The sequence below is a fragment of the Bombina bombina genome, chromosome 7 (genome assembly GCF_027579735.1).
Source record: "Bombina bombina isolate aBomBom1 chromosome 7, aBomBom1.pri, whole genome shotgun sequence".
Classification (NCBI taxonomy): domain Eukaryota; kingdom Metazoa; phylum Chordata; class Amphibia; order Anura; family Bombinatoridae; genus Bombina; species Bombina bombina.
In genome coordinates, this window is record NC_069505.1 from 269,940,021 (window position 1) to 269,967,548 (window position 27,528).

The following is a 27,528-nucleotide window of genomic DNA, read 5'->3' on the forward strand; positions in this document are numbered from 1 at the left end:
TAACTATGGAAGACAGTAATTTTTAATATGCTTTACAATATTCTATTTTTAAACTTATCTCTCAGACATTTTAATTAAAAAATATCATACTCTTATTTGTTACAGCATTTTTTTTTATTTACTGACCCTGGATAACGCTTTAACACATTTTACAGGTGTTTTAAACTCAAAGGTAAAACACAATTTGGGGCTGCAAGCACAGTACTCAAAAAACACACAAATGGTAGAAGATTGGGGAATCTCCTTTTTGGTAAACCCAGGGATGATCTATATCCCTGTTTGGATTGTTCACACCATAAAAGAGGATGTGATTTCACACCCTTATATGGGATGCAAGTTTAAAATCTATTTACATGTGTGTCATTTTACAAGGGGTGAGTGCTTAAATGCCTATGTGGCCTTTTATTTGTGGGTGAGACCATTTAAAAGCATAAAGATAGAATAATGCAATAAACCATTAGGAACCCCAACATTTACTAGTGCAAGCCCATTTACAACAAATGGACCATCATGCCAATCAGTAATGATTTATGGTGATTGACAAAAAAAACAGGGCAGGGAACAGAGATATGGTTAAAGAAGGGATATCTATCTAATTTACTAATTTGATGTGCATTACATTTCTGTTTTTATATATATATATAAACAGATTCAAAACCCCTATGAGCAGGTGCTCGAACTACAAGCCAGGCTTACTAACAGTTACTGATACAATTACCAGCAGGGCGTGGGACTGCCGAACACTGTGCTCCTCTAATTGCAAAATTCCCCCAGGATAAGGGTAAAAACTTACTTCCAGCCTCTTTCAGCTCAATACCTCACGTTGTCCCAACGGCCGCCACCGCAGCCGTGTGTGAATCAGGGTTGCTTCACCAGCCGGAATGTTACCTCCTTAGCCTCTCGGGGGATTGCTGTACTTTTCTTCTCGTTGGCTCACCACTTCCTGTTAGATCCTCAGCACCTGTGCAGGGCTTGTTTCTCACTCCTGCACCAGATAGTTAGTGCCACCGCTGTGTTCACCTCCTCCAATCACAGGTGATATAATGAACAGTGCATCTCAGTGATATTGAACCCAAAAAGGTGCTCAGCTCAAAAGGGAAAATTCTTTTGTAGAAAGTTAAAGTTAAAGGAACACTGTACCCAAATTATTTCTTTCGTGATTCAGCATGCAATTTTAACCAACTTTCTAATTTACTCCAATTATCAATTTTTCTTTGTTCTCTTGCTAGCTTTATTTGAAAAAGAAGGCATCTAACTTTTTTTTTTGTTCAGAACTGTGGACAGCATTTTTTTTATTGGTGAATGAATTTATCCACCAATCAGCAAGAGCAACCCAGGTTGTTCACCAAAAATGGGCCGACATCTAAACTTAAATTCTTGCATTTAAAATAAAGATTCCAAGAGAATTAAGTAAATTTGAAAATAGAAGTAAATTAGAAAGTTGCTTAAAATTGCATGCTCTGTCTGAATCACGAATGAAAATTTTTGGGTTCAGTGTCCCTTTAAGCCAGCACTGCAACTTTTTGATATAAGTCCAATTTTATTTAAATTTCCATAAAAAGAGAACAAAAATAAAGTGCAAAAAGCTCTTAAGGGGATAGCTTGTCTAACATGTTTCGGCCGTAGCCTTAATCATAGACATATTTAAAACATATGTGCAATTAAAATATATACCCTTGACATAATGCTTATTGGATAGAATCTGACTAATCAAACATAAATTGGACATTTTGAAAATTAACTCCCTGAGGTCTTGTTAACCCCTATATGTGCTGTATAACATTCACACTATTTTACATTATTTAATCCATAAGATGAAAATAACAATAGTAACAATAATATGCTAGAATGTGTTTTACAATATGCTGTAATGCAAAATACAGAATAAATTACACAGTTAAACACATAGATAAACTTTACAATGGAGCTTGTGAAATAAATGGAATTTAATCTTCTAATAAGATTTCTATATTGTAATATTCACATACATGTCACAATTTGACATTGACCTGGACTGTATTAATTCCATAAACAGTTAGAACAAAATAGAAATAAAAATAAATATAAATATTGTACAAAACACTTGCGAGCTGACTGCTCTTTTTACAATACCTGTATTCTCTCTAACCTGGGTACTAGTATATACTGTGTGCATCCTAAAAGTTAAAATATAAAGTTGCAGCTAATTTATTTTTATTTATTTAACCATTCTTGTTCAATTCTATCAGAACTTGATCATAGTAATAAGAAACTTGCAAACTGTTACCTAACTGGCACTAGAAGGGGGACATATAGATCAGGATACCAGTGCCTTTTTGACTGCCAGTGAATCTATCATACCCATATTTCATGTCCTTCCGAAGGTACACAAATCGCTAGTTGAGATAAAGGGCCGCCCGATAGTCTCTGGTATAGGCTCAATTTGCAAACCTCTTTCGGGATGGCTGGATGATTTGCTTCAACCAATGGTATATAAATTGAACAGTTATCTAAGAGATACAAAACATCTTTTGCAAATACTGGCTAAGAGCAAGTGGGAACCACACTTTGGTTGGCTTACTGTGGATGGGGTGTCCCTTTATTCTTCGATAAAGTATATACTAGTTCCCAGGTTAGAGAGAATACAGGTATTGTAAAAAGAGCAGTCAGCTCGCAAGTGTTTTGTAGAATATTTATATTTATTTTTATTTCTATTTTTTTTCTGTTTATGGAATTAATACGGTCCAGGTCAATGTCAAATTGTGACATGTATGTGAATATTACAATATAGAAATCTTATTAGAAGATTAAATTCCATTTATTTTACAAGCTCCATTGTAAAGTTTATGTGTTTAACTGTGTAATTTATTCTGTATTTTGCATTACAGCATATTGTAAAACACATTCTAGCATATTATTGTTACTATTGTTATTTTCATCTTATGGATTAAATAATGTAAAATATTGTGAATGTTATACAGCACATATAGGGGTTAACAAGACCTCAGGGAGTTAATTTTCAAAATGTCCAATTTATGTTTGATTGGTCAGATTCTATCCAATAAGCATTAAGTCAAGGGTATATATTTTAATTGCACATATGTTTTAAATATGTCTATGATTAAGGCTATGGCCGAAACATGTTAGACAAGCTATCACCTTAAGAGCTTTTTGCACTTTATTTTTGTTCTCTTTTTATGGAAATTTAAATAAAATTGGACTTTTTATCAAGAAGTTGCAGTGCTGGCTTAACTTTAACTTTATATATATATATATATATATATATATATAGATAGATAGATAGATAGATAGATATACACACATACATATAAATATATACACATACATATATATATATATATATATATATATACACACATACATATATATATATATATACACATACATATATATATATATATATACACATACATATATATATATATATACATATATACAGGTAGCCCTCAGTTTACGCCGGGGTTAGGTTCCAGAAGGAATGGTTGTAAATCGAAACCGTTGTAAATTGAAACCCAGTTTATAATGTAAGTCAATGGGAAGTGAGGAAGATAGGTTCCAGGCCCCTCTCAAAATTGTCATAAGTAACACCTAATACATTTGTTTTTAAAGCTTTGAAATGAAGACTTTAAATGCTAAACAGCATTATAAACCTAATAAAATAATCATACAACACAGACTTCACTTGCATTTTTCTGCAAACAGTTCTTTCTATGCATTCCAATCTGGACTGATTTATAGACAGGAAGATCTTGTTCCTTTGAAATCTGCTCGATAGCTCAGGTCTGGTTAAACTGCTTAATTTCAGCTTGCTTGGCTTTGCTGCAACACAAGCGGACAGCTTCACCTACTGGCTATTTTAATAAATGCACTGCTTTTCAATAGCAGTCACATGACTGGAAAAAAGGTTGTTATTCTGAAACGGTGTAAATTGAACCGTTGTAAAACGAGGGCCACCTGTATGTATGTGTGTATGTGTGTATGTATGTATGTATGTATGTATGTATATATATATATATATATATATATGTATGTATATGTATATATATATTATATATATAATTATCCCCAGAAGAAAGCGCACTCCACAGGTCTTATATGTAGTTTAAATGTCACCTTTATTGTGAACGTTTTCGGTTTAAAACAATCAGATGTCTTACTGAGAGTCTGAGGTCGGTTTGTTTTAAACCGAAAACAAACGTTCACAATAAAGGTGACTTAAACTACATATAAGACCTGTGAAGTGCGCTTTCTTCTGGGGATATCTAATGCTTTTTGCTGCACCCTGGGCTGTTGATACCACATTCTCTGGAGTGCACACTGTCTGGAAGAGCTTACAATGATATATTTGCTTAAGAAGAGCATATACAATCTCTGTTGCAATTTATTAAAGGTTCTACTGAGTAACCTAGTGTACAAAAGCCAGAATGATTGAGAACATTGTAAATTTTAATCATTTAAGCATCTATGAAAGAGCCGCTTTAGGCAGGTAGTTGTGTTTCTGCCTATTGATTTAGCCTGTGATTAGGAAAGAGGTGGAACAATGAAGTCTTAAGTAGACTTCTGCATTTGTTTTGTTAGAAATACATATTTGTAACCCAAATACGGATATTCGTTTGGGTTTCACAAAACTAATATCCGAACAAATGCACAAACGAAATTCATTAGTATATATTGGTTTCCAGATAGAGCATGCAATTTTAAGCAACTTTCTAATTTACTCCTACTATCAATTTTTTCGTTGTTCTCTTGGTATCTTTATTTGAATGTAAGCTTAGGAGCCGGCTCATTTTTGGTTCAGCACCTGGGTAGTGCTTGCTGATTGGTGGCTACATTTAGACACCAATCAGAAAGTGCTACCCAGGTTCTGAACCAAAAAACGGGCCGGCTCCTATGCTTATATTCTTGCTTTTTCAAATAAGAGAACAAAGAAAAATTGTTAATAGGAGAAAATTAGAAAGTTGCTTAAAATTGTCTGCACTATCTCAATCACGAACGTTTAATTTTGACTAAACTATTCTTTTAAATGCTTACCTTCAGCACGTTGGGGAGCCGTACTAATGCCAACCCTTCTTAACAGAGCCCAGGGTAATAAGAGGCCAGAGCCTGTGCTAAATGAGACGGTCCTTTAGCGCAGGCTCTGGGATCTGCCGTGCTAAGGGTCACATTAGTGCGTCCTTGGGCTCTATGAAGAAGGGTCAGGATTAGCGCGGCTGCCACAGTGCTCTATAGGCAAGTATAAAGCTACAGGTGACATTTTTTCACCTGCAACAAAGAACTATTTACATTTGTTTTAATGAAAACTAATGTAAATGTTACCAAATATTTTTATTATTAATACCGAATAGGGCAGCAAATGAATATTCTGAAAAAACGATTTTTTCAGATTTTTCGTTATGAATGATTAGTCTGAAACCCATTATTCGCTTCTGCACAAGTCTAGTCTAAAGTGTTCCGCTTTGCATGAAAAGAAAATAGAATCTATTTATTTGATGAAAGGGCATAAGTTAAATTAAAGTTAGAGTGATTTGCCTTGGTCACGTCTTCAAATTAATATTAGTATTTTATTTATTAAGGTGAGCTTTGGTATGTTTTATTTTTAGGAAGACAGGTCTCTAATATCCCCTCTCCTTTTTTTTTTTTTTTTTTTTTTTTTTTTTTTTTTTTTACTATTTTCATGGTCTCTGCTTTTGTCTCAGGGTGGTGCATCAAGAAGCTGAGAGAGCGAAAAACAGGAAAAGCCCCAGCACAGCGAATGGCTTCAGTGATAGACCAATAGATATACTGGAAATGCTTAGTAAAGCAAGGAATGTATACGAAAAGGTAATGAGGATTTGGTATTAAGATGAATCACCTTTTGTGTGTTAGTGTGTGTTGTGTCTCAATGTTTTTCAATGTTTAAGTATCCAGTTGAAAAGGAAAAAAAAACAACACAAACAAGCATCCACTGTTCTCCCCCCTCTCTATGATCATTATGTAGTGCCCCCCCACCCTGATTTAACTTTTTTCTGTAGCTTATCGTTGCGTCCTCTCCCTTCCAAACATTTTTTGTAGGTAGGGTGCTGACCCTCCCACTCACTCCCATTCACTCCCCCTCTACCGCTGAGCCCCCCCACCCGCTTCCCTCCTGAATCTCCCACCAGCACATAGTCTGTGTCACTGTCTGTAATGATCAGGCATTTGTCTTCATATGGAACTGGAGCACTGATCGTGCTCCATATACACACACACATCATAGCTTCAGGATACTACGGAAGCCTTGGCTGTAAAGTTGCACCCGAAAACTTCTGTCGCTGAGCCCCTATTTAAATATGCTCTCCTCCCTCTTAAACTGACACCCTAGGCATGGGACTACTCGGCCTACGCCAAAATATACCCATGAGCCTAACAGTTAAAGGTCCCCAGTCACTATTATAAATGGCGACACATAAAATTAGTCGTACAAACGTAAAACCTTAGGTTAGAATCTCTTAGTTTAGACCTGAATGATTAACCCATATCAACACCAGATAGATAGTGACATCTCTGTACCAGACATTTCAGCTGCAGTATTAGCGCTACAAAACTGCTACTTCAGCTACAAAAATAAGAAGAAATTTTTTAATTAAATTTAGGATAATTATGTGCCTTGTGCCTGTTTGTACAAATTTGCAGAAACAAATTTACAGTAAAGCAAGGTGTTTTTTTTTTTTTTTTAAAAAAAGGCAGCTACTTCCTAATTCATTATCATGCTGTACAAACGAGATAAATGTGCTCCCGTGTAATAATTAAAAGCAAGTCTAGCAATGGGAAGTGCTTATTTAAGCACTGTGTTCCAGATGGATCATAAAATAATCCTGTTGAGCCGCCCACGCAAGATTGGCCCAGTGTCAGCCTGGCATTCCCACAAAGGCACAAAGAGATTTATTGAAAGCCCAGGTGACTTAATCTAGACTTCCAAATGCAGTTTAATCCTTCAAGTACCTGCTACATGCAGAGTCAATCTGAGACATACTTAAAGGGACACGAAAGCCAATATTAAACTTTCATTAGTTAGAGGTAGTTTTAGTTTAATTTTACTATCACATTTACATCTTGATATCCTTTTGTTGAACCTTAGCTCCTTTCCATGAGATCATACAGAGGTAGACTCAGGAGCGTGCATGTGTCTTGTGCATTATATGGCAGCAGTGTATATAGCAGTTATACAAATAGGGTGCACAGTATGTATAATATTCTCACAAATATTGTTGCAAACACTGATTCTATTTAGTACTAAGACACATGCATGCTCTTGAATCTATCTAGATATGCTATTGTGTAAAGAGGAAAAGTTTCAAGAACAATTGGACAGTTTTTGGGGTTTTATTTATTTATTTTTTTAAAGAAAATTTCATTTTCCATATCCCATTTAATAGCTGCTTTTATACTTCGATAATTACATAATTTCTGAACTCCTACAGTACCGTCCTAGTAGCAATAACTGCTTTGAAACTTAATCAGCAGAGTTACTTTATCATGATGCCGCTGTTTAATAAAATTATCCCAGATGTAAAATATGTAATAACCTATTAATGGCCTGTCAGCCAATCAATGAGGACTAATCTGTGTTCTCCTAAGGACCTATATTAATGGGCACACCAACCAGCTAATTTTACTAAACACCCAACTAAAATTTAAGCCAATATTAAGCTTAAATTAGCTAATACAAAATCAACGTGTTATAATATGTAATTGATTTGTGTTTTGGATAGATTAAGGAACATTTTTACTTATACTGCCCCCACCTGGCTACTTTATAATGGCACTTGGCTGGCAATTCTTTTTGTGGAGAGCACTGCTAATAGTATTTCCAATTACCATTAAATGAAACAAATCCCCTCTTTTAGCATTTATCATTAAAGCAAAAAGAATATATTGCAGTTTACTGGGTTACAAACACATATTGTACTGGCAGTATATAGTGATCTGTGGCTGTGACACAATATACAATCCTGTATGAGTGCTTGATAGAGACAGCTGAGCACAATCAACTTGTAATAGCAAACAAGTACAGTATATAAAGCTCTATTAAAGGGACATTGGACACTAGATTTTTCTGTGCATAAATGTTTTGTAGATGATCCATTTATATAGCCCATCTGAGGGTGTTTTTGTAACAATGTGTAGTTTTGGTTTTTTTTTTTAAAAGAACATTGTGCTGATTTTCAGACTCCTAAACAATCCCCAACGTGTCAGATGCATACAGACGTCAGATTCCTTCTGTTTGTATAATGGGTCTTTTCATATGTAGGGCAGAGGGAGGTTCTGCTATCAGCCCATTTCAGTGTGTGTCCCAGGCTCATCTCATTAAGTGTTAAATTGGGAGTTTCTAAGTAAGTTTTACACTGGATTTTTATATCCGTATCTGTGCATATTATTCTTTATAGTAGTGTTTATTACATGCCGTTGAATCAAATTTGGTGTATACTGCCCCTTTAACCAGGTAACTCCTAGATTAAACATTATGTACTTGGCCTTTGATATAAATAAGTAAAAAAGGAATCTAGAGATTGCTGCATTCAATGTGAAAGTTAAAGGGACATGAACCCCAAAAAATATTTCATGATTTAAGTAGAACATACAATTTTAAACAACTTTCCAGTTTACTTCTATGATCAAATTTGCTTCATTCTCTTGGTGTCATTCCTTAAAGGAGCAGCAATGCACTACTGGTTTCTAACTGATCACATGGGGTGAGCCAATGACCAAAGGCATATATGTGCAGCCACCAATCAGCTCTCAGGTGCAATTCCGCCTCTAATAATGCTTTTTTTCTTAGGGTCAAGTTGTAAATGACCACATTGGCAGTGTCACTTCATGCTCTCAGAAGAATACAAACTTGATGAAGACAGACTCTTTGGAGACAATGGAACACTCAATTCAGCACACTCAAGATAAAGTAAGAAGTGTTTTTGTATTGTATTCTGGGCTTTTGGACATTCTGTAGATTGGAAGTTAAAGTGAAACGTTTGTGATTTCTGGAACACACACAACCGCACAAAAACATACAAAGACCTTTATTTGTCTCTTGTTCAATCAGTTTTACTCAACAATTCTGGCATCTTGCAACATCTGACATTATGATTAATAGGTAATAGATACGTTGTGTGCACCTGAGCACTAGAGGTGGCTATTTTTGTTTTTTTTTAAATAAATTCGCTGCTGTACAACTCAGATGTACTGAATGGCTAAAAACAGCGACCTTTCAATACAATGTTGCTGCATATGATTAATAGAATGTGTTCTGTTCATCAGAAAATATTTTATTGTGCTTTTGATGAACCTGCTGTTGACTGGCTGCACTAAATATTAAGGGAGATGAAACCCAAATATTTTTTTTTTCACGATTTCAGACAGAGCATGCAATTTTAGTCAACTTTCTAATCTTCTTCTTTTATCAATTTGTCTTCATTCACTTGGTATCTTCTGTTGAAAAGTAGGGATATAAGCTTAGGAGCCAAACCATTTCTGGAGCACTCATAAACTGGCAGCAGTTTTGCAAGAATGTTATCCTGCTTTTCAACAAAACATACCAAGAGAATGAAGAACAATTGATAAAAATAGTGTATTAGAAAGTTGTTTAAAATTGCATGCTCTATCTGAATCGTGAGATAAATTTTCGGTTTCATATCACGTTATTTATGAACCTGTTAATTGTATCCACCGTGTTGCTTCTATGTGTCGTCTTCATTTTATTGTGATATTAATTTTTTATCTGCCCTCCTTTAATATGAAACATATTTGTATAGATGGTGCTTGTAGTGAGCAGACAGCGGTCATCTCATGTGTCATGTGGCCGTATCTAATTGTGTGTGGCTTTGCCATATGCCCAGAGTATTTTGTTTAGTCTGCTTTTAAACAGTTCAGTGAAACTGAAAACTCAGGCCATCTGTAGTAATTAGCTAAAACAGTGGTGTGTGCGCAGTTTATTTGAACGTTTTGTGAACAAAATAATAACGTGACCTTTTTTATAGTAATTGCCTTTTTATAGTTTTGATGTGATGTTTAAAAAAAAAAAATCTATAATCAATACGAACATGCTAAAGTCTAATTACCAAGTTAACAATAGTTTAACTGATTACTGCACCGCAAATAAACTTAGTTTCATTAATTGCATCCCAGCAGGGACAGGGTTAAAACAGCATTTTTATTCTGCTTTATAAGAACACAGAAACTCACTGTTAGAAAACCTTTTATGTTCATTAACTAAGTTACACGACAAAGGCGAATGCGCTGAATTGCAAAAACCATTAGGATGATAAACAGCAATTTATCAGTAGATATGCATAAACAACAAATGCACAATAAAAAGACAATGCAATAGCACTTTATCTGAACTTCAAATGAGTAGTAGATTTTTTTAAAAATAAATTGCAAAGTTATGTCTATTTCCACTCCCCCTGTTATCATGTGACAGCCATCAGCCAATCACAAATGCATATACGTATATTTCTCCAACATAGGTGTGTCCGGTCCACGGCGTCATCCTTACTTGTGGGATATTCTCTTCCCCAACAGGAAATGGCAAAGAGCCCAGCAAAGCTGGTCACATGATCCCTCCTAGGCTCCGCCTTCCCCAGTCATTCTCTTTGCCGTTGCACAGGCAACATCTCCACGGAGATGGCTTAGAGTTTTTTGGTGTTTAAATGTAGTTTTTATTCTTCAATCAAGAGTTTGTTATTTTAAAATAGTGCTGGTATGTACTATTTACTCTGAAACAGAAAAGAGATGAAGATTTCTGTTTGTAAGAGGAAAATGATTTTAGCAACCGTTACTAAAATCGATGGCTGTTTCCACACAGGACTGTTGAGAGGAATTAACTTCAGTTGGGGGAAACAGTGAGCAGACTTTTGCTGCTTGAGGTATGACACATTTCTAACAAGACTTGGTAATGCTGGAAGCTGTCATTTTCCCTATGGGATCCGGTAAGCCATTTTTATTAAATAAGAATAAAGGGCTTCACAAGGGCTTTAAAGACTGGTAGACATTTTTCTGGGCTAAAACGATTGATTTATAAGCATTTTTAATAGTTTATAGCTTTGAGGAGTTATTTTATTCTTGGGAATTATGTTAAAGAAACGGCAGGCACTGTATTGGACACCTTTTTCACTGGGGCCTTCTCTAATCATAGGCAGAGCCTCATTTTCGCGCCACTAATGCGCAGTTGTTTTTGGGAAGCAAGGCATGCAGATGCATGTGTGAGGAGCTCAGATACATAGAAAAAGCTTTCTGAAGGCGTCATTTGGTATCGTATTCCCCTCTGGGCTTGGTTGGGTCTCAGCAAAGCAGATACCAGGGACTGTATAGGGGTTAAATATAAAAACGGCTCCGGTTCCGTTATTTTAAGAGTTAAAGCTTTCAAATTTGGTGTGCAATACTTTTAAGGCTTTAAGACACTGTGGTGAAATTTTGGTGAATTTTGAACAATTCCTTCATACTTTTTCACATATTCAGTAATAAAGTGTGTTCAGTTTAAAATTTAAAGTGACAGTAACGGTTTTATTTTAAAACGTTTTTTGTACTTTGTTATCAAGTTTATGCCTGTTTAACATGTCTGAACTATCAGATAGACTATGTTCTGTATGTGAGGAAGCCAAGGTTCCTTCTCATTTAAATAGATGTGATGTATGTGACAAACAATTTAGAGAAAACGATGCCCAAGATGATTCCTCAAGTGAGGGGAGAAAGCATGGTACTGCATCATCCCCTCCTTCGTCTACGCCAGTCTTGCCCACACAGGAGGCCCCTAGTACATCTAGTGCGCCAATACTCCTTACTACAACAAGCTGAACCTGATGTGATTACATTCAAATTTAAATTGGAACATCTCCGCGCTCTGCTTAAGGAGGTGTTGTCTACTCTGGATGATTGTGACAATTTGGTCATTCCAGAGAAATTATGTAAGATGGACAAGTTCCTAGAGGTCCCGGGGCCCCCCGAAGCTTTTCCTATACCCAAGCGGGTGGCGGACATTGTAAACAAAGAATGGGAAAGGCCCGGCATACCTTTTGTCCCTCCCCCTATATTTAAGAAATTGTTTCCTATGGTCGACCCCAGAAAGGACTTATGGCAGACAGTCCCCAAGGTCGAGGGGGCGGTTTCTACTCTAAACAAACGCACTACTATCCCTATAGAAGATAGTTGTGCTTTCAAAGATCCTATGGATAAAAAATTAGAGGGTTTGCTTAAAAAGATGTTTGTTCAGCAAGGTTACCTTCTACAACCAATTTCATGCATTGTTCCTGTCACTACAGCAGCGTGTTTCTGGTTCGATGAACTAGAAATGTCGCTCGATAAAGATTCTTCTTATGAGGAGATTATGGACAGAGTTCACGCTCTTAAATTGGCTAACTCTTTTACTTTAGACGCCACTTTGCAATTAGCTAGATTAGCGGCGAAAAATTCTGGGTTTGCTATTGTGGCGCGCAGAGCGCTTTGGCTAAAATCTTGGTCAGCGGATGCGTCTTCCAAGAACAAATTGCTTAACATACCTTTCAAGGGGAAAACGCTGTTTGGCCCTGACTTGAAAGAGATTATTTCAGATATCACTGGGGGTAAGGGCCACGCCCTTCCTCAGGATAGGTCTTTTAAGGCTAAAAATAAACCAAATTTTCGTCCCTTTCGCAGAAACGGACCAGCCTCAAGTTCTACATCCTCTAAGCAAGAGGGTAATACTTCTCAAACCAAGCCAGCCTGGAGGCCAATGCAAGGCTGGAACAAAGGTAAGCAGGCCAAGAAACCTGCCACTGCTACCAAGACAGCATGAGATGTTGGCCCCCGATCCGGGACCGGATCTGGTGGGGGGCAGACTTTCTCTCTTCGCTCAGGCTTGGGCGAGAGATGTTCTGGATCCTTGGGCGCTAGAAATAGTCTCCCAAGGTTATCTTCTGGAATTCAAGGAGCTACCCCCAAGGGGGAGGTTCCACAGGTCTCAATTGTCTTCAGACCACATAAAAAGACAGGCATTCTTACATTGTGTAGAAGACCTGTTAAGAATGGGAGTGATTCATCCGGTTCCATTAGGAGAACAAGGGATGGGATTCTACTCCAATCTGTTCATAGTTCCCAAAAAAGAGGGAACATTCAGACCAATCTTAGATCTCAAGATCCTAAACAAATTTCTCAAGATTCCATCGTTCAAAATGGAAACCATTCGGACAATTCTTCCTACCATCCAGGAAGGTCAATTCATGACCACGGTGGATTTAAAGGATGCGTATCTACATATTCCTATCCACAAGGAACATTATCGGTTCCTAAGGTTCGCCTTTCTGGACAAGCATTACCAGTTTGTGGCACTTCCATTCGGATTAGCCACTGCTCCAAGAATTTTCACAAAGGTACTAGGGTCCCTTCTAGCGGTGCTAAGACCAAGGGGCATTGCAGTAGTACCTTACTTGGACGACATACTGATTCAAGCGTCGTCTCTACCACAAGCAAAGGCTCATACGGACATAGTCCTGGCCTTTCTCAGATCTCACGGGTGGAAAGTGAACGTAGAAAAAAGTTCTCTATCTCCGTCATCAAGAGTTCCCTTCTTGGGAACAATAATAGACTCCTTAGAAATGAGGATTTTTCTGACAGAGGCCAGAAAATCAAAACTTCTAAGCTCTTGTCAAGTACTTCATTCTGTTCTTCTTCCTTCCATAGCGCAGTGCATGGAAGTAATAGGTTTGATGGTCGCGGCAATGGACATAGTTCCTTTTGCGCGAATTCATCTAAGACCATTACAACTGTGCATGCTCAGTCAGTGGAATGGGGATTATACAGACTTGTCTCCGACGATACAAGTAGATCAGAGGACCAGAGATTCACTCCGTTGGTGGCTGACCCTGGACAACCTGTCACAAGGGATGAGCTTCCGCAGACCAGAGTGGGTCATTGTCACGACCGACGCCAGTCTGGTGGGCTGGGGCGCGGTCTGGGAACCCCTGAAAGCTCAGGGTCTTTGGTCTCGGGAAGAATCTCTTCTCCCGATAAATATTCTGGAACTGAGAGCGATATTCAATGCTCTCAAGGCTTGGCCTCAGCTAGCAAAGGCCAAATTCATACGGTTTCAATCAGACAACATGACGACTGTTGCGTATATCAACCATCAGGGGGGAACAAGGAGTTCCCTGGTGATGGAAGAAGTGACCAAAATAATTCAATGGGCGGAGACTCACTCCTGCCACTTGTCTGCAATCCACATCCCAGGAGTGGAAAATTGGGAAGCGGATTTTCTGAGTCGTCAGACATTTCATCCGGGGGAGTGGGAACTCCATCCGGAAATCTTTGCCCAAATAATTCAATTGTGGGGCATTCCAGACATGGATCTGATGGCGTCTCGTCAGAACTTCAAGGTTCCTTGCTACGGGTCCAGATCCAGGGATCCCAAGGTGACTCTAGTGGATGCACTAGTAGCACCTTGGAGCTTCAACCTAGCTTATGTGTTCCCACCGTTTCCTCTCATTCCCAGGCTGGTAGCCAGGATCAAACAGGAGAGGGTATCGGTGATCTTGATAGCTCCTGCGTGGCCACGCAGGACTTGGTATGCAGATCTGGTGAATATGTCATCGGCTCCACCATGGAAGCTACCTTTGAGACAGGACCTTCTTGTTCAAGGTCCGTTCGAACATCCGAATCTGGCCTCACTCCAACTGACTGCTTGGAGATTGAACGCTTGATTTTATCAAAGCGAGGGTTCTCAGATTCTGTCATTGATACTCTTGTTCAGGCCAGAAAGCCTGTAACTAGAAAAATCTACCATAAAATATGGAAAAAATATATCTGTTGGTGTGAATCTAAAGGATTCCCATGGAACAAGATAAAAATTCCTAAGATTCTATCCTTTCTTCAAGAAGGTTTGGAGAAAGGATTATCTGCAAGTTCTTTGAAGGGACAGATTTCTGCTTTATCTGTTTTACTTCACAAAAAGCTGGCGGCTGTGCCAGATGTTCAAGCTTTTGTTCAGGCTCTGGTTAGAATAAGGCCTGTTTACAAACCTTTGACTCCTCCTTGGAGTCTCAATTTAGTTCTTTCAGTTCTTCAGGGGGTTCCGTTTGAACCCCTACATTCCGTTGATATCAAGTTATTATCTTGGAAAGTTTTGTTTTTGGTTGCAATTTCTTCTGCTAGAAGAGTTTCAGAGTTATCTGCTCTGCAGTGTTCTCCTCCTCATCTGGTGTTCCATGCAGATAAGGTGGTTTTGCGTACTAAACCTGGTTTTCTTCCGAAAGTTGTTTCCAACAAAAATATTAACCAGGAGATAGTCGTGCCTTCTTTGTGTCCGAATCCAGTTTCAAAGAAGGAACGTTTGTTGCACAATTTGGATGTAGTTCGTGCTCTAAAATTCTATTTAGAGGCTACAAAGGATTTCAGACAAACATCTTCCTTGTTTGTTGTTTATTCTGGTAAAAGGAGAGGTCAAAAAGCAACTTCTACCTCTCTCTCTTTTTGGCTTAAAAGCATCATCAGATTGGCTTATGAGACTGCCGGACGGCAGCCTCCTGAAAGAATCACAGCTCATTCCACTAGGGCCGTGGCTTCCACATGGGCCTTCAAGGACGAGGCTTCTGTTGATCAGATATGTAAGGCAGCGACTTGGTCTTCACTGCACACTTTTACCAAATTTTACAAATTTGATACTTTTGCTTCTTCTGAGGCTATTTTTGGGAGAAAGGTTTTGCAAGCCGTGGTGCCTTCCATCTAGGTGACCTGATTTGCTCCCTCCCATCATCCGTGTCCTAAAGCTTTGGTATTGGTTCCCACAAGTAAGGATGACGCCGTGGACCGGACACACCTATGTTGGAGAAAACAGAATTTATGTTTACCTGATAAATTACTTTCTCCAACGGTGTGTCCGGTCCACGGCCCGCCCTGGTTTTTTAATCAGGTCTGATGATTTATTTTCTCTAACTACAGTCACCACGGTATCATATGATTCCTCCTTTACGTCGGTCGAATGACTGGGGAAGGCGGAGCCTAGGAGGGATCATGTGACCAGCTTTGCTGGGCTCTTTGCCATTTCCTGTTGGGGAAGAGAATATCCCACAAGTAAGGATGACGCCGTGGACCGGACACACCGTTGGAGAAAGTAATTTATCAGGTAAACATAAATTCTGTTTCTGTGACTTCTTGCACATGCTCAGTAGGAGCTGGTGACTCAGTTTAAATATAAAAGACTGTGCATGGTTTAATGAAAGTGAATTCGAAAGTTGTTAACAATTGCTGCTCTATCTGAATCAAGAAAGTTTAATTTTGACCTGAGTGTCTCTTTAATCAAACTTGTATGAAGTTTAAAATGTTCTCTCACTTAAAGCTCCATTATAGTGCAAAAATTACATTCTCTAATTTGTTATTACATATAATTTACATATGGATAACCCTTTGCTGGGGTTAAACACATAAAAAGTACCGCTTGGTAGCCATAAAGAACTGCTGGTCCTGTGCAGACGATTCATTGAGCCAGTCAGCAGTGGCAGTTGCACTACTGTGTTGAGCAAATGCCGCTACTGATAATCTCACCAGCTATGTCTGCTCAGGATTAGCAGTTCATTGCGGCTTCTGAGCAATACTTTAACCCCTTAACGACTCATGTCGTACAGGGTACGTCTTACACAAACTGGTCTTTAAAGACCAGCGACGTACCCTGTACGACGTAGGTGTTTAAGGCAGCTGGAAGCGATCCTGATCGCTTCCAGCCGCTTTCAAGGTATTGCCGTGATGCCTCGATATTGAGGTATCATGGCAATACCTTTTCTGGAACACCGATGCAGAAAGAGCCTCTCTGCATCGACCAGCGATGGTGCCGATCGTTGGTGGGTGGGAGCAGCTGCAGGGAGGAGGGTGTGCGGCCCATCACTGGGAATCTTCTGCCGGATTAGTCCTGGGAGCGTGCACGGGGGCGGGGCTGCGTGCGCGTGCATGTGCGCGCAGGTCCATGCGATCTAAACCGTCCGGTTGTGGTGGGAGCGGGTGGTGGGGGTTAAATTTTTATTTATAAAAGGGATCTGGGAGAGGGGGAGGCGTGTATTGAGGGGGGCCAGCTACACTACAGAAAATTTAAAAAAATATATTAAAAAATGCACAAAAGTTTGAAAAGTGGGTACTGGCAGACAGCTGCCAGTACCCAAAATGGCACCAAATAGTGAGAGGGGGGAGGGTTAGAGAGCTGTTTGGGGGGCTCAGGGAGGTTGGGTGCTAAGGGGGGATCCTACACAGCAGCATATGTAAATATGCTTAGAAAAATTTAAAAAATTAAGATAGCTTTTATTTTAGTACTGGCAGACTTTCTGCCAGTACTTTAGATGGCGGGGACAATTGTGGGTGGGGGGAGGGAAGAGAGCTGTTTGGGAAGGATCAGGGGCTGGGATGTGTCAGGTGGGAGGCTGATCTCTACACTAAAGCTAAAATTAACCCTGCAAGGTCCCTACAAGCTAACTAACCCCTTCACTGCTAGCCATAATACACGTGTGATGCACAGCGGCATTTAGCGGCCTTGTAATTACCAAAAAGCAATTCCAAAGCTATATAGGTCTGCTGTTTCTGAACAAAGGGGATCCCAGAGAAGCATTTACAACCATGTGTGCTATAATTGCACAAGCTGTTTGTAAATAATTTCAGTGAGAAACCTAAAATTGTGAAAAATGTTACGATTTTTTAAATTTTATCGCATTTGGTGTTGAAATGGTGGCATGAAATATACCAAGATGGGCCTAGATCAATACTTGGGGTTGTCTACTACACTAAAGCTAAAATTAACCCTAGAAGCTCCCTACATGCTCCCTAATTAACCCCTTCACTGCTGGGCATAATACACGTGTGGTGCTCAGTGGCATTTAGCGGCCTTCTAATTACTTAAAAGCAACGCCAAAGCCAAATATGTCTGCTATTTCTGAACAAAGGGGATCACAGAGAAGCATTTACAACCATTTGTGCCATAATTGCACAAGTTGTTTGTAAATAATTTCAGTGACAAACCTAAAGTTTGTGAAAAAATTTGTGAAAAAGTGAACGATTTTTTTTATTTGATCGCATTTGGCTGTGAAATGGTGGCATGAAATATACCAAAATGGGCCTAGATCAATACTTTGGGATATCTTCTAAAAAAAATAATATATACACGTCAAGGGATATTCAGGAATTCCTGAAAGATATCAGTGTTCCAATGTAACTAGCGCTAATTTTGAAAAAAAGTGGTTTGGAAATAGCAAAGTGCTACTTGTACTTATTGCCCTATAACTTGCAAAAAAAGCAAAGAACATGTAAACATTGGGTATTTTTATAATTGTTTTTATAGTAAATTATAAGATATGATAAAAATAATGGTATCTTTAGAAACTCCATTTAATGGCGAGAAAAACGGTATATAATATGTGTGGGTACAGTAAATGAGTAAGAAGAAAATTACAGCTAAACACAAACACTGCAGAAATGTAAAAATAGCCCTGGTCCTTAAGGGAAAGAAATTGAGAAATGGCCTTGTCCTTAAGGGGTTAAAGAGATCGTAAAGTCAAAATTTTAATGTAATGATTCTGATAGGGCATTGAATTTTATTTTATGAGGTATTTTATTTGAGTTTTTTAATACATCTGTATTGATTCGGCATACATAACTATACATATATTAACATCACCAATGCATTGACAAAGATTCCAAACCCTAAATAACAATTTTAATATTAAGGAGCAGGGCATTACTTTTAAACAACTTTTTAATTTACTTTCATCATCGAATTTACTTTGTTCACTTTGTATTCTTTATGGAAGGTTAACCCTGGGTAGGCTCATATGCTAATTTCTAAACCCTAGAAGGCAGCCTCTTATCTCTTTGCATTTTGCTTTTTTTTTTTTTTACAGCTATACATTGCTAGTTCATGTGTTCCGTATAGATAACATGGTGCTCACTCCCATGGAGTTAGTTACCTGTGAGTCAGCACTGATTGGCTAAAACGTATGTCTGTCCACAGAACTGAAATAAGGGTGCAGTCTGCAGAAGCTTAGATACAAGGTAATTACAGAGGTAAAAAGTGTGCTAATATAACAGTACTGGTTATGCAAAACTGGGGAATGGCTTTTTAAACAATAACAATTCTGGAGTAGACTGTCCCTTTAACATTGCGTTTAACTTCTTTGCAGGGGTTAAACATAGAGATTTTGCGTTAGAGCTTGTAATATTTACACTATAATGTATTTTGTCTATGGGAGACCTCTGTAGACCTTTTTGTCGTGTACAGTTATATTTTATTCACAGAGTCACACTGTGTTTCCTTTACGTTCTTCATAATATAAACTCTTATTTTTCTGCAGACCAAACACTTGGGCCCAAAAAAGATGATTGTATTGTGTACTACTGCCACCTTGTGGTGCAGAACTTTGTGACTAATAAAACTGGTTTTGTTGAGCCTCAAGAATTTGTATGCATATGTTTAAAACCACAGACGTCCCTTACAAAGTGAAATATTAGATTTCTCCAACATAGGTGTGTCCGGTCCACGGCGTCATCCTTACTTGTGGGATATTCTCTTCCCCAACAGGAAATGGCAAAGAGCCCAGCAAAGCTGGTCACATGATCCCTCCTAGGCTCCGCCTACCCCAGTCATTCTCTTTGCCGTTGTACAGGCAACATCTCCACGGAGATGGCTTAGAGTTTTTTAGTGTTTAACTGTAGTTTTTATTATTCAATCAAGAGTTTGTTATTTTGAAATAGTGCTGGTATGTACTATTTACTCAGAAACAGAAAAGAGATGAAGATTTCTGTTTGTATGAGGAAAATGATTTTAGCAACCGTAACTAAAATCCATGGCTGTTCCACACAGGACTGTTGAGAGCAATTAACTTCAGTTGGGGGAACAGTGTGCAGTCTCTTGCTGCTTGAGGTATGACACATTCTAACAAGACGATGTAATGCTGGAAGCTGTCATTTTCCCTATGGGATCCGGTAAGCCATGTTTATTACGATCATAAATAAGGGCTTCACAAGGGCTTATTAAGACTGTAGACTGTTTCTGGGCTAAATCGATTCATTATTAACACATATTTAGCCTTGAGGAATCATTTTATCTGGGTATTTTGATATAATAATATCGGCAGGCACTGTATTAGACACCTTATTCCTTAGGGGCTTTCCCAAAGCTTAAGCAGAGCCTCATTTTCGCGCCGGTGTGGCGCACTTGTTTTTGAGAGGCATGGCATGCAGTCGCATGTGAGAGGAGCTCTGATACTTAGAAAAGACTTTCTGAAGGCGTCATTTGGTATCGTATTCCCCTTTGGGCTTGGTTGGGTCTCAGCAAAGCAGATACCAGGGACTGTAAAGGGGTTAAAGTTTAAAACGGCTCCGGTTCCGTTATTTTAAGGGTTAAAGCTTCCAAATTTGGTGTGCAATACTTTTAAGGCTTTAAGACACTGTGGTGAAAATTTGGTGAATTTTGAACAATTCCTTCATGTTTTTTCGCAATTGCAGTAATAAAGTGTGTTCAGTTTAAAATTTAAAGTGACAGTAACGGTTTTATTTTAAAACGTTTTTGTACTTTGTTATCAAGTTTATGCCTGTTTAACATGTCTGAACTACCAGATAGACTGTGTTCTGAATGTGGGGAAGCCAGAATTCCTATTCATTTAAATAAATGTGATTTATGTGATAATGACAATGATGCCCAAGATGATTCCTCAAGTGAGGGGAGTAAGCATGGTACTGCATCATTCCCTCCTTCGTCTACACGAGTCTTGCCCACTCAGGAGGCCCCTAGTACATCTAGCGCGCCAATACTCCTTACTATGCAACAATTAACGGCTGTAATGGATAATTCTGTCAAAAACATTTTAGCCAAAATGAACCCTTGTCAGCGTAAGCGTGGCTGCTCTGTTTTAGATACTGAAGAGCATGACGACGCTGATATTAATATCTCTGAAGGGCCCCTAACCCAGTCTGATGGGGCCAGGGAGGTTTTGTCTGAGGGAGAAATTACTGATTCAGGGAACATTTCTCAACAGGCTGAACCTGATGTGATTGCATTTAAATTTAAGTTGGAACATCTCCGCATTCTGCTTAAGGAGGTATTATCCACTCTGGATGATTGTGAAAAGTTGGTCATCCCAGAGAAACTATGTAAAATGGACAAGTTCCTAGAGGTGCCGGGGCTCCCAGAAGCTTTTCCTATACCCAAGCGGGTGGCGGACATTGTTAATAAAGAATGGGAAAGGCCCGGTATTCCTTTCGTCCCTCCCCCCATATTTAAAAAATTATTTCCTATGGTCGACCCCAGAAAGGACTTATGGCAGACAGTCCCCAAGGTCGAGGGAGCGGTTTCCACTTTAAACAAACGCACCACTATACCCATAGAGGATAGTTGTGCTTTCAAAGATCCTATGGATAAAAAATTAGAAGGTTTGCTTAAAAAGATGTTTGTTCAGCAGGGTTACCTTCTACAACCAATTTCATGCATTGTCCCTGTCGCTACAGCCGCATGTTTCTGGTTCGATGAGCTGATAAAGACGCTCGATAGTGATTCTCCTCCTTATGAGGAGATTATGGACAGAATCAATGCTCTCAAATTGGCTAATTCTTTCACCCTAGACGCCACTTTGCAATTGGCTAGGTTAGCGGCTAAGAATTCTGGGTTTGCTATTGTGGCGCGCAGAGCGCTTTGGTTGAAATCTTGGTCGGCTGATGCGTCTTCCAAGAACAAGCTACTAAACATTCCTTTCAAGGGGAAAACGCTGTTTGGCCCTGACTTGAAAGAGATTATCTCTGATATCACTGGGGGTAAGGGCCACGCCCTTCCTCAGGATCGGCCTTTCAAGGCAAAAAATAGACCTAATTTTCGTCCCTTTCGTAAAAACGGACCAGCCCAAAGTGCTACGTCCTCTAAGCAAGAGGGTAATACTTCTCAAGCCAAGCCAGCTTGGAGACCAATGCAAGGCTGGAACAAGGGAAAGCAGGCCAAGAAACCTGCCACTGCTACCAAGACAGCATGAAATGTTGGCCCCCGATCCGGGACCGGATCTGGTGGGGGGCAGACTCTCTCTCTTCGCTCAGGCTTGGGCAAGAGATGTTCTGGATCCTTGGGCGCTAGAAATAGTCTCCCAAGGTTATCTTCTGGAATTCAAGGGACTTCCCCCAAGGGGGAGGTTCCACAGGTCTCAGTTGTCTTCAGACCACATAAAAAGACAGGCGTTCTTACATTGTGTAGAAGACCTGTTAAAAATGGGAGTGATTCATCCAGTTCCATTAAGAGAACAAGGGATGGGGTTCTACTCCAATCTGTTCATAGTTCCCAAAAAAGAGGGAACGTTCAGACCAATCTTAGATCTCAAGATCTTAAACAAGTTTCTCAAGGTTCCATCGTTCAAGATGGAAACCATTCGAACTATTCTTCCTTCCATCCAGGAAGGTCAATTCATGACCACGGTGGATTTAAAGGATGCGTATCTACATATTCCTATCCACAAGGAACATCATCGGTTCCTAAGGTTCGCATTCCTGGACAAACATTACCAGTTCGTGGCGCTTCCTTTCGGATTAGCCACTGCTCCAAGGATTTTCACAAAGGTACTAGGGTCCCTTCTAGCTGTGCTACGACCAAGGGGCGTTGCGGTAGTACCTTACTTGGACGACATTCTGATTCAAGCGTCGTCCCTTCCTCAAGCAAAGGCTCACACGGACATCGTCCTGGCCTTTCTCAGATCTCACGGATGGAAAGTGAACGTGGAAAAGAGTTCTCTATCCCCGTCAACAAGGGTTCCCTTCTTGGGAACAATTATAGACTCCTTAGAAATGAGGATTTTTCTGACAGAGGTCAGAAAAACAAAACTTCTAGACTCTTGTCGGATACTTCATTCCGTTCCTCTTCCTTCCATAGCTCAGTGCATGGAAGTGATCGGGTTGATGGTAGCGGCAATGGACATAGTTCCTTTTGCGCGCATTCATCTAAGACCATTACTACTGTGCATGCTCAGTCAGTGGAATGGGGACTATACAGACTTGTCTCCGAAGATACAAGTAAATCAGAGGACCAGAGACTCACTCCGTTGGTGGCTGTCCCTGGACAACCTGTCACAAGGGATGACATTCCGCAGACCAGAGTGGGTCATTGTCACGACCGACGCCAGTCTGATGGGCTGGGGCGCGGTCTGGGGATCCCTGAAAGCTCAGGGTCTTTGGTCTCGGGAAGAATCTCTTCTACCGATAAATATTCTGGAACTGAGAGCGATATTCAATGCTCTCAAGGCTTGGCCTCAGCTAGCGAGGACCAAGTTCATACGGTTTCAATCAGACAACATGACAACTGTTGCGTACATCAACCATCAGGGGGGAACAAGGAGTTCCCTAGCGATGGAAGAAGTGACCAAAATCATTCTATGGGCGGAGTCTCACTCCTGCCACCTGTCTGCTATCCACATCCCAGGAGTGGAAAATTGGGAAGCGGATTTTCTGAGTCGTCAGACATTGCATCCGGGGGAGTGGGAACTCCATCCGGAAATCTTTGCCCAAGTCACTCACCTGTGGGGCATTCCAGACATGGATCTGATGGCCTCTCGTCAGAACTTCAAAGTTCCTTGCTACGGGGCCAGATCCAGGGATCCCAAGGCGGCTCTAGTGGATGCACTAGTAGCACCTTGGACCTTCAAACTAGCTTATGTGTTCCCGCCATTTCCTCTCATCCCCAGGCTGGTAGCCAGGATCAATCAGGAGAGGGCGTCGGTGATCTTGATAGCTCCTGCGTGGCCACGCAGGACTTGGTATGCAGATCTGGTGAATATGTCATCGGCTCCACCTTGGAAGCTACCTTTGAGACGAGACCTTCTTGTTCAGGGTCCGTTCGAACATCCGAATCTGGTTTCACTCCAGCTGACTGCTTGGAGATTGAACGCTTGATTTTATCGAAGCGAGGATTCTCAGATTCTGTTATCGATACTCTTGTTCAGGCCAGAAAGCCTGTAACTAGAAAGATTTACCACAAAATTTGGAAAAAATATATCTGTTGGTGTGAATCTAAAGGATTCCCTTGGGACAAGGTTAAGATTCCTAGGATTCTATCCTTCCTTCAAGAAGGATTGGAAAAAGGATTATCTGCAAGTTCCCTGAAGGGACAGATTTCTGCCTTGTCGGTGTTACTTCACAAAAAGCTGGCAGCTGTGCCAGATGTTCAAGCCTTTGTTCAGGCTCTGGTTAGAATCAAGCCTGTTTACAAACCTTTGACTCCTCCTTGGAGTCTCAATTTAGTTCTTTCAGTTCTTCAGGGGGTTCCGTTTGAACCCTTACATTCCGTTGATATTAAGTTATTATCTTGGAAAGTTTTGTTTTTAGTTGCAATTTCTTCTGCTAGAAGAGTTTCAGAATTATCTGCTCTGCAGTGTTCTCCTCCTTATCTGGTGTTCCATGCAGATAAGGTGGTTTTACGTACTAAACCTGGTTTTCTTCCAAAAGTTGTTTCTAACAAAAACATTAACCAGGAGATTATCGTACCTTCTCTGTGTCCGAAACCAGTTTCAAAGAAGGAACGTTTGTTGCACAATTTGGATGTTGTTCGCGCTCTAAAATTCTATTTAGATGCTACAAAGGATTTTAGACAAACATCTTCCTTGTTTGTTGTTTATTCAGGTAAAAGGAGAGGTCAAAAAGCAACTTCTACCTCTCTCTCTTTTTGGATTAAAAGCATCATCAGATTGGCTTACGAGACTGCCGGACGGCAGCCTCCCGAAAGAATCACAGCTCATTCCACTAGGGCTGTGGCTTCCACATGGGCCTTCAAGAACGAGGCTTCTGTTGATCAGATATGTAGGGCAGCGACTTGGTCTTCACTGCACACTTTTACCAAATTTTACAAGTTTGATACTTTTGCTTCTTCTGAGGCTATTTTTGGGAGAAAGGTTTTGCAAGCCGTGGTGCCTTCCATTTAGGTGACCTGATTTGCTCCCTCCCTTCATCCGTGTCCTAAAGCTTTGGTATTGGTTCCCACAAGTAAGGATGACGCCGTGGACCGGACACACCTATGTTGGAGAAAACAGAATTTATGTTTACCTGATAAATTTCTTTCTCAAACGGTGTGTCCGGTCCACGGCCCGCCCTGGTTTTTTAATCAGGTCTGATAATTTATTTTCTTTAACTACAGTCACCTCGGTACCATATGGTTTCTCCTATGCAAATATTCCTCCTTAACGTCGGTCGAATGACTGGGGTAGGCGGAGCCTAGGAGGGATCATGTGACCAGCTTTGCTGGGCTCTTTGCCATTTCCTGTTGGGGAAGAGAATATCCCACAAGTAAGGATGACGCCGTGGACCGGACACACCGTTGGAGAAAGAAATTTATCAGGTAAACATAAATTCTGTTTTTTCATCTAGCCTTCAGGCAAATCAATATGCAAACAATACCAGGGGTATTTAGTTTAAATCACACTGTCTAAAAAGGCCTTTAAATAAAAGTAATTCCTATAGTATACTGCTATAACCCTTTCACTGCATGCTTTTGCTATGGCCCTTATTCAAAATCAAGCAAAATCGCCAATTTGCTGCAAAACTTGCTTGAAAATTTCAAGCCGTTGTTCAAAATCAAGTGGCGTTGTCTGTTATATGCAGCTTGCCGGACGATCGCAGAAGAATATACATGCTTGCAATATCCCACACTTCCAAGAGATATATTGGCTTGGAATGACGTTCGTAAAGTAATCAAGGATACAAACACGCAGGCATTCTTGCAGCAAAGCTTTGGCAAGCACCATTATAATAATTATAATGGTGGAAATAGCACTACAAGAAAGTGCTTTCTCCAACATAGGTGTGTCCGGTCCACGGCGTCATCCTTACTTGTGGGATATTCTCTTCCCCAACAGGAAATGGCAAAGAGCCCAGCAAAGCTGGTCACATGATCCCTCCTAGGCTCCGCCTTCCCCAGTCATTCTCTTTGCCGTTGTACAGGCAACATCTCCACGGAGATGGCTTAGAGTTTTTTGGTGTTTAACTGTAGTTTTTATTCTTCAATCAAGAGTTTGTTATTTTAAAATAGTGCTGGTATGTACTATTTACTCTGAAACAGAAAAGTGATGAAGATTTCTGTTTGTAAGAGGAAAATGATTTTAGCAACCGTTACTAAAATCGATGGCTGTTTCCACACAGGACTGTTGAGAGGAATTAACTTCAGTTGGGGGAAACAGTGAGCAGACTTTTGCTGCTTGAGGTATGACACATTTCTAACAAGACGATGTAATGCTGGAAGCTGTCATTTTCCCTATGGGATCCGGTAAGCCATTTTTATTACATAAGAATAAAGGGCTTCACAAGGGCTTTTAAGACTGGTAGACATTTTCTGGGCTAAAACGATTGATATATAAGCATTTTTAATACTTCATAGCTTTGAGGAATTATTTTATTCTTGGGAATTATGTAAAATAACCGGCAGGCACTGTATTGGACACCTTATTCTCTAGGGGCTTTCCCTAATCATAGGCAGAGCCTCATTTTCGCGCCTCTATTGCGCACTTGTTTTTGGGAAGCATGACATGCAGATGCATGTGTGAGGAGCTCTGATACATAGAAAAGGCTTTCTGAAGGCGTCATTTGGTATCGTATTCCCCTTTGGGCTTGGTTGGGTCTCAGCAAAGCAGATACCAGGGACTGTATAGGGGTTAAATATAAAAACGGCTCCGGTTCCGTTATTTTAAGAGTTAAAGCTTTCAAATTTGGTGTGCAATACTTTTAAGGCTTTAAGACACTGTGGTGAAATTTTGGTGAATTTTGAACAATTCCTTCATACTTTTTCACATTTGCAGTAATAAAGTGTGTTCAGTTTAAAATTTAAAGTGACAGTAACGGTTTTATTTTAAAACGTTTTTTGTACTTTGTTATCAAGTTTATGCCTGTTTAACATGTCTGAACTACCAGATAGACTGTGTTCTGTATGTGGGGAAGCCAAGGTTCCTTCTCATTTAAATAGATGTGATTTATGTGACACAAAATTTAGAGAAAATGATGCCCAAGATGATTCCTCAAGTGAGGGGAGTAAGCATGGTACTGCATCATCCCCTCCTTCGTCTACGCCAGTCTTGCCCACACAGGAGGCCCCTAGTACATCTAGTGCGCCAATACTCCTTACTATGCAACAATTAACGGCTGTAATGGATAATTCTATCAAAAACATTTTAGCCAAAATGCCCACTTATCAGCGAAAGCGCGACTGCTCTGTTTTAGAAAATACGGAAGAGCATGAGGACGCTGATGATATTGGTTCTGAAGTGCCCCTACACCAGTCTGAGGGGGCCAGGGAGGTTTTGTCTGAGGGAGAAATTTCAGATTCAGGGAAAATTTCTCAACAAGCTGAACCTGATGTGATTACATTCAAATTTAAATTGGAACATCTCCGCGCTCTGCTTAAGGAGGTGTTATCTACTCTGGATGATTGTGAGAATTTGGTCATTCCAGAGAAATTATGTAAGATGGACAAGTTCCTAGAGGTCCCGGGGCCCCCCGAAGCTTTTCCTATACCCAAGCGGGTGGCGGATATTGTAAACAAAGAATGGGAAAGGCCCGGCATAC

At 39.9% G+C, this 27,528-nt stretch overlaps 1 protein-coding gene across 1 annotated transcript in view; it reads left to right on the top strand.

The window, feature by feature from the left end:
• DCP1A (decapping mRNA 1A) overlaps nucleotides 1-27,528 on the top strand; it is a 262,738-nt gene that overhangs the window by 144,961 nt on the left and 90,249 nt on the right. The window contains exons 5-6 of the mRNA XM_053720746.1: nucleotides 5,697-5,820; nucleotides 8,798-8,917. Of these exons, the coding sequence (XP_053576721.1) occupies nucleotides 5,697-5,820; nucleotides 8,798-8,917 (244 nt within the window). The remainder of the gene's footprint in view (nucleotides 1-5,696; nucleotides 5,821-8,797; nucleotides 8,918-27,528) is intronic.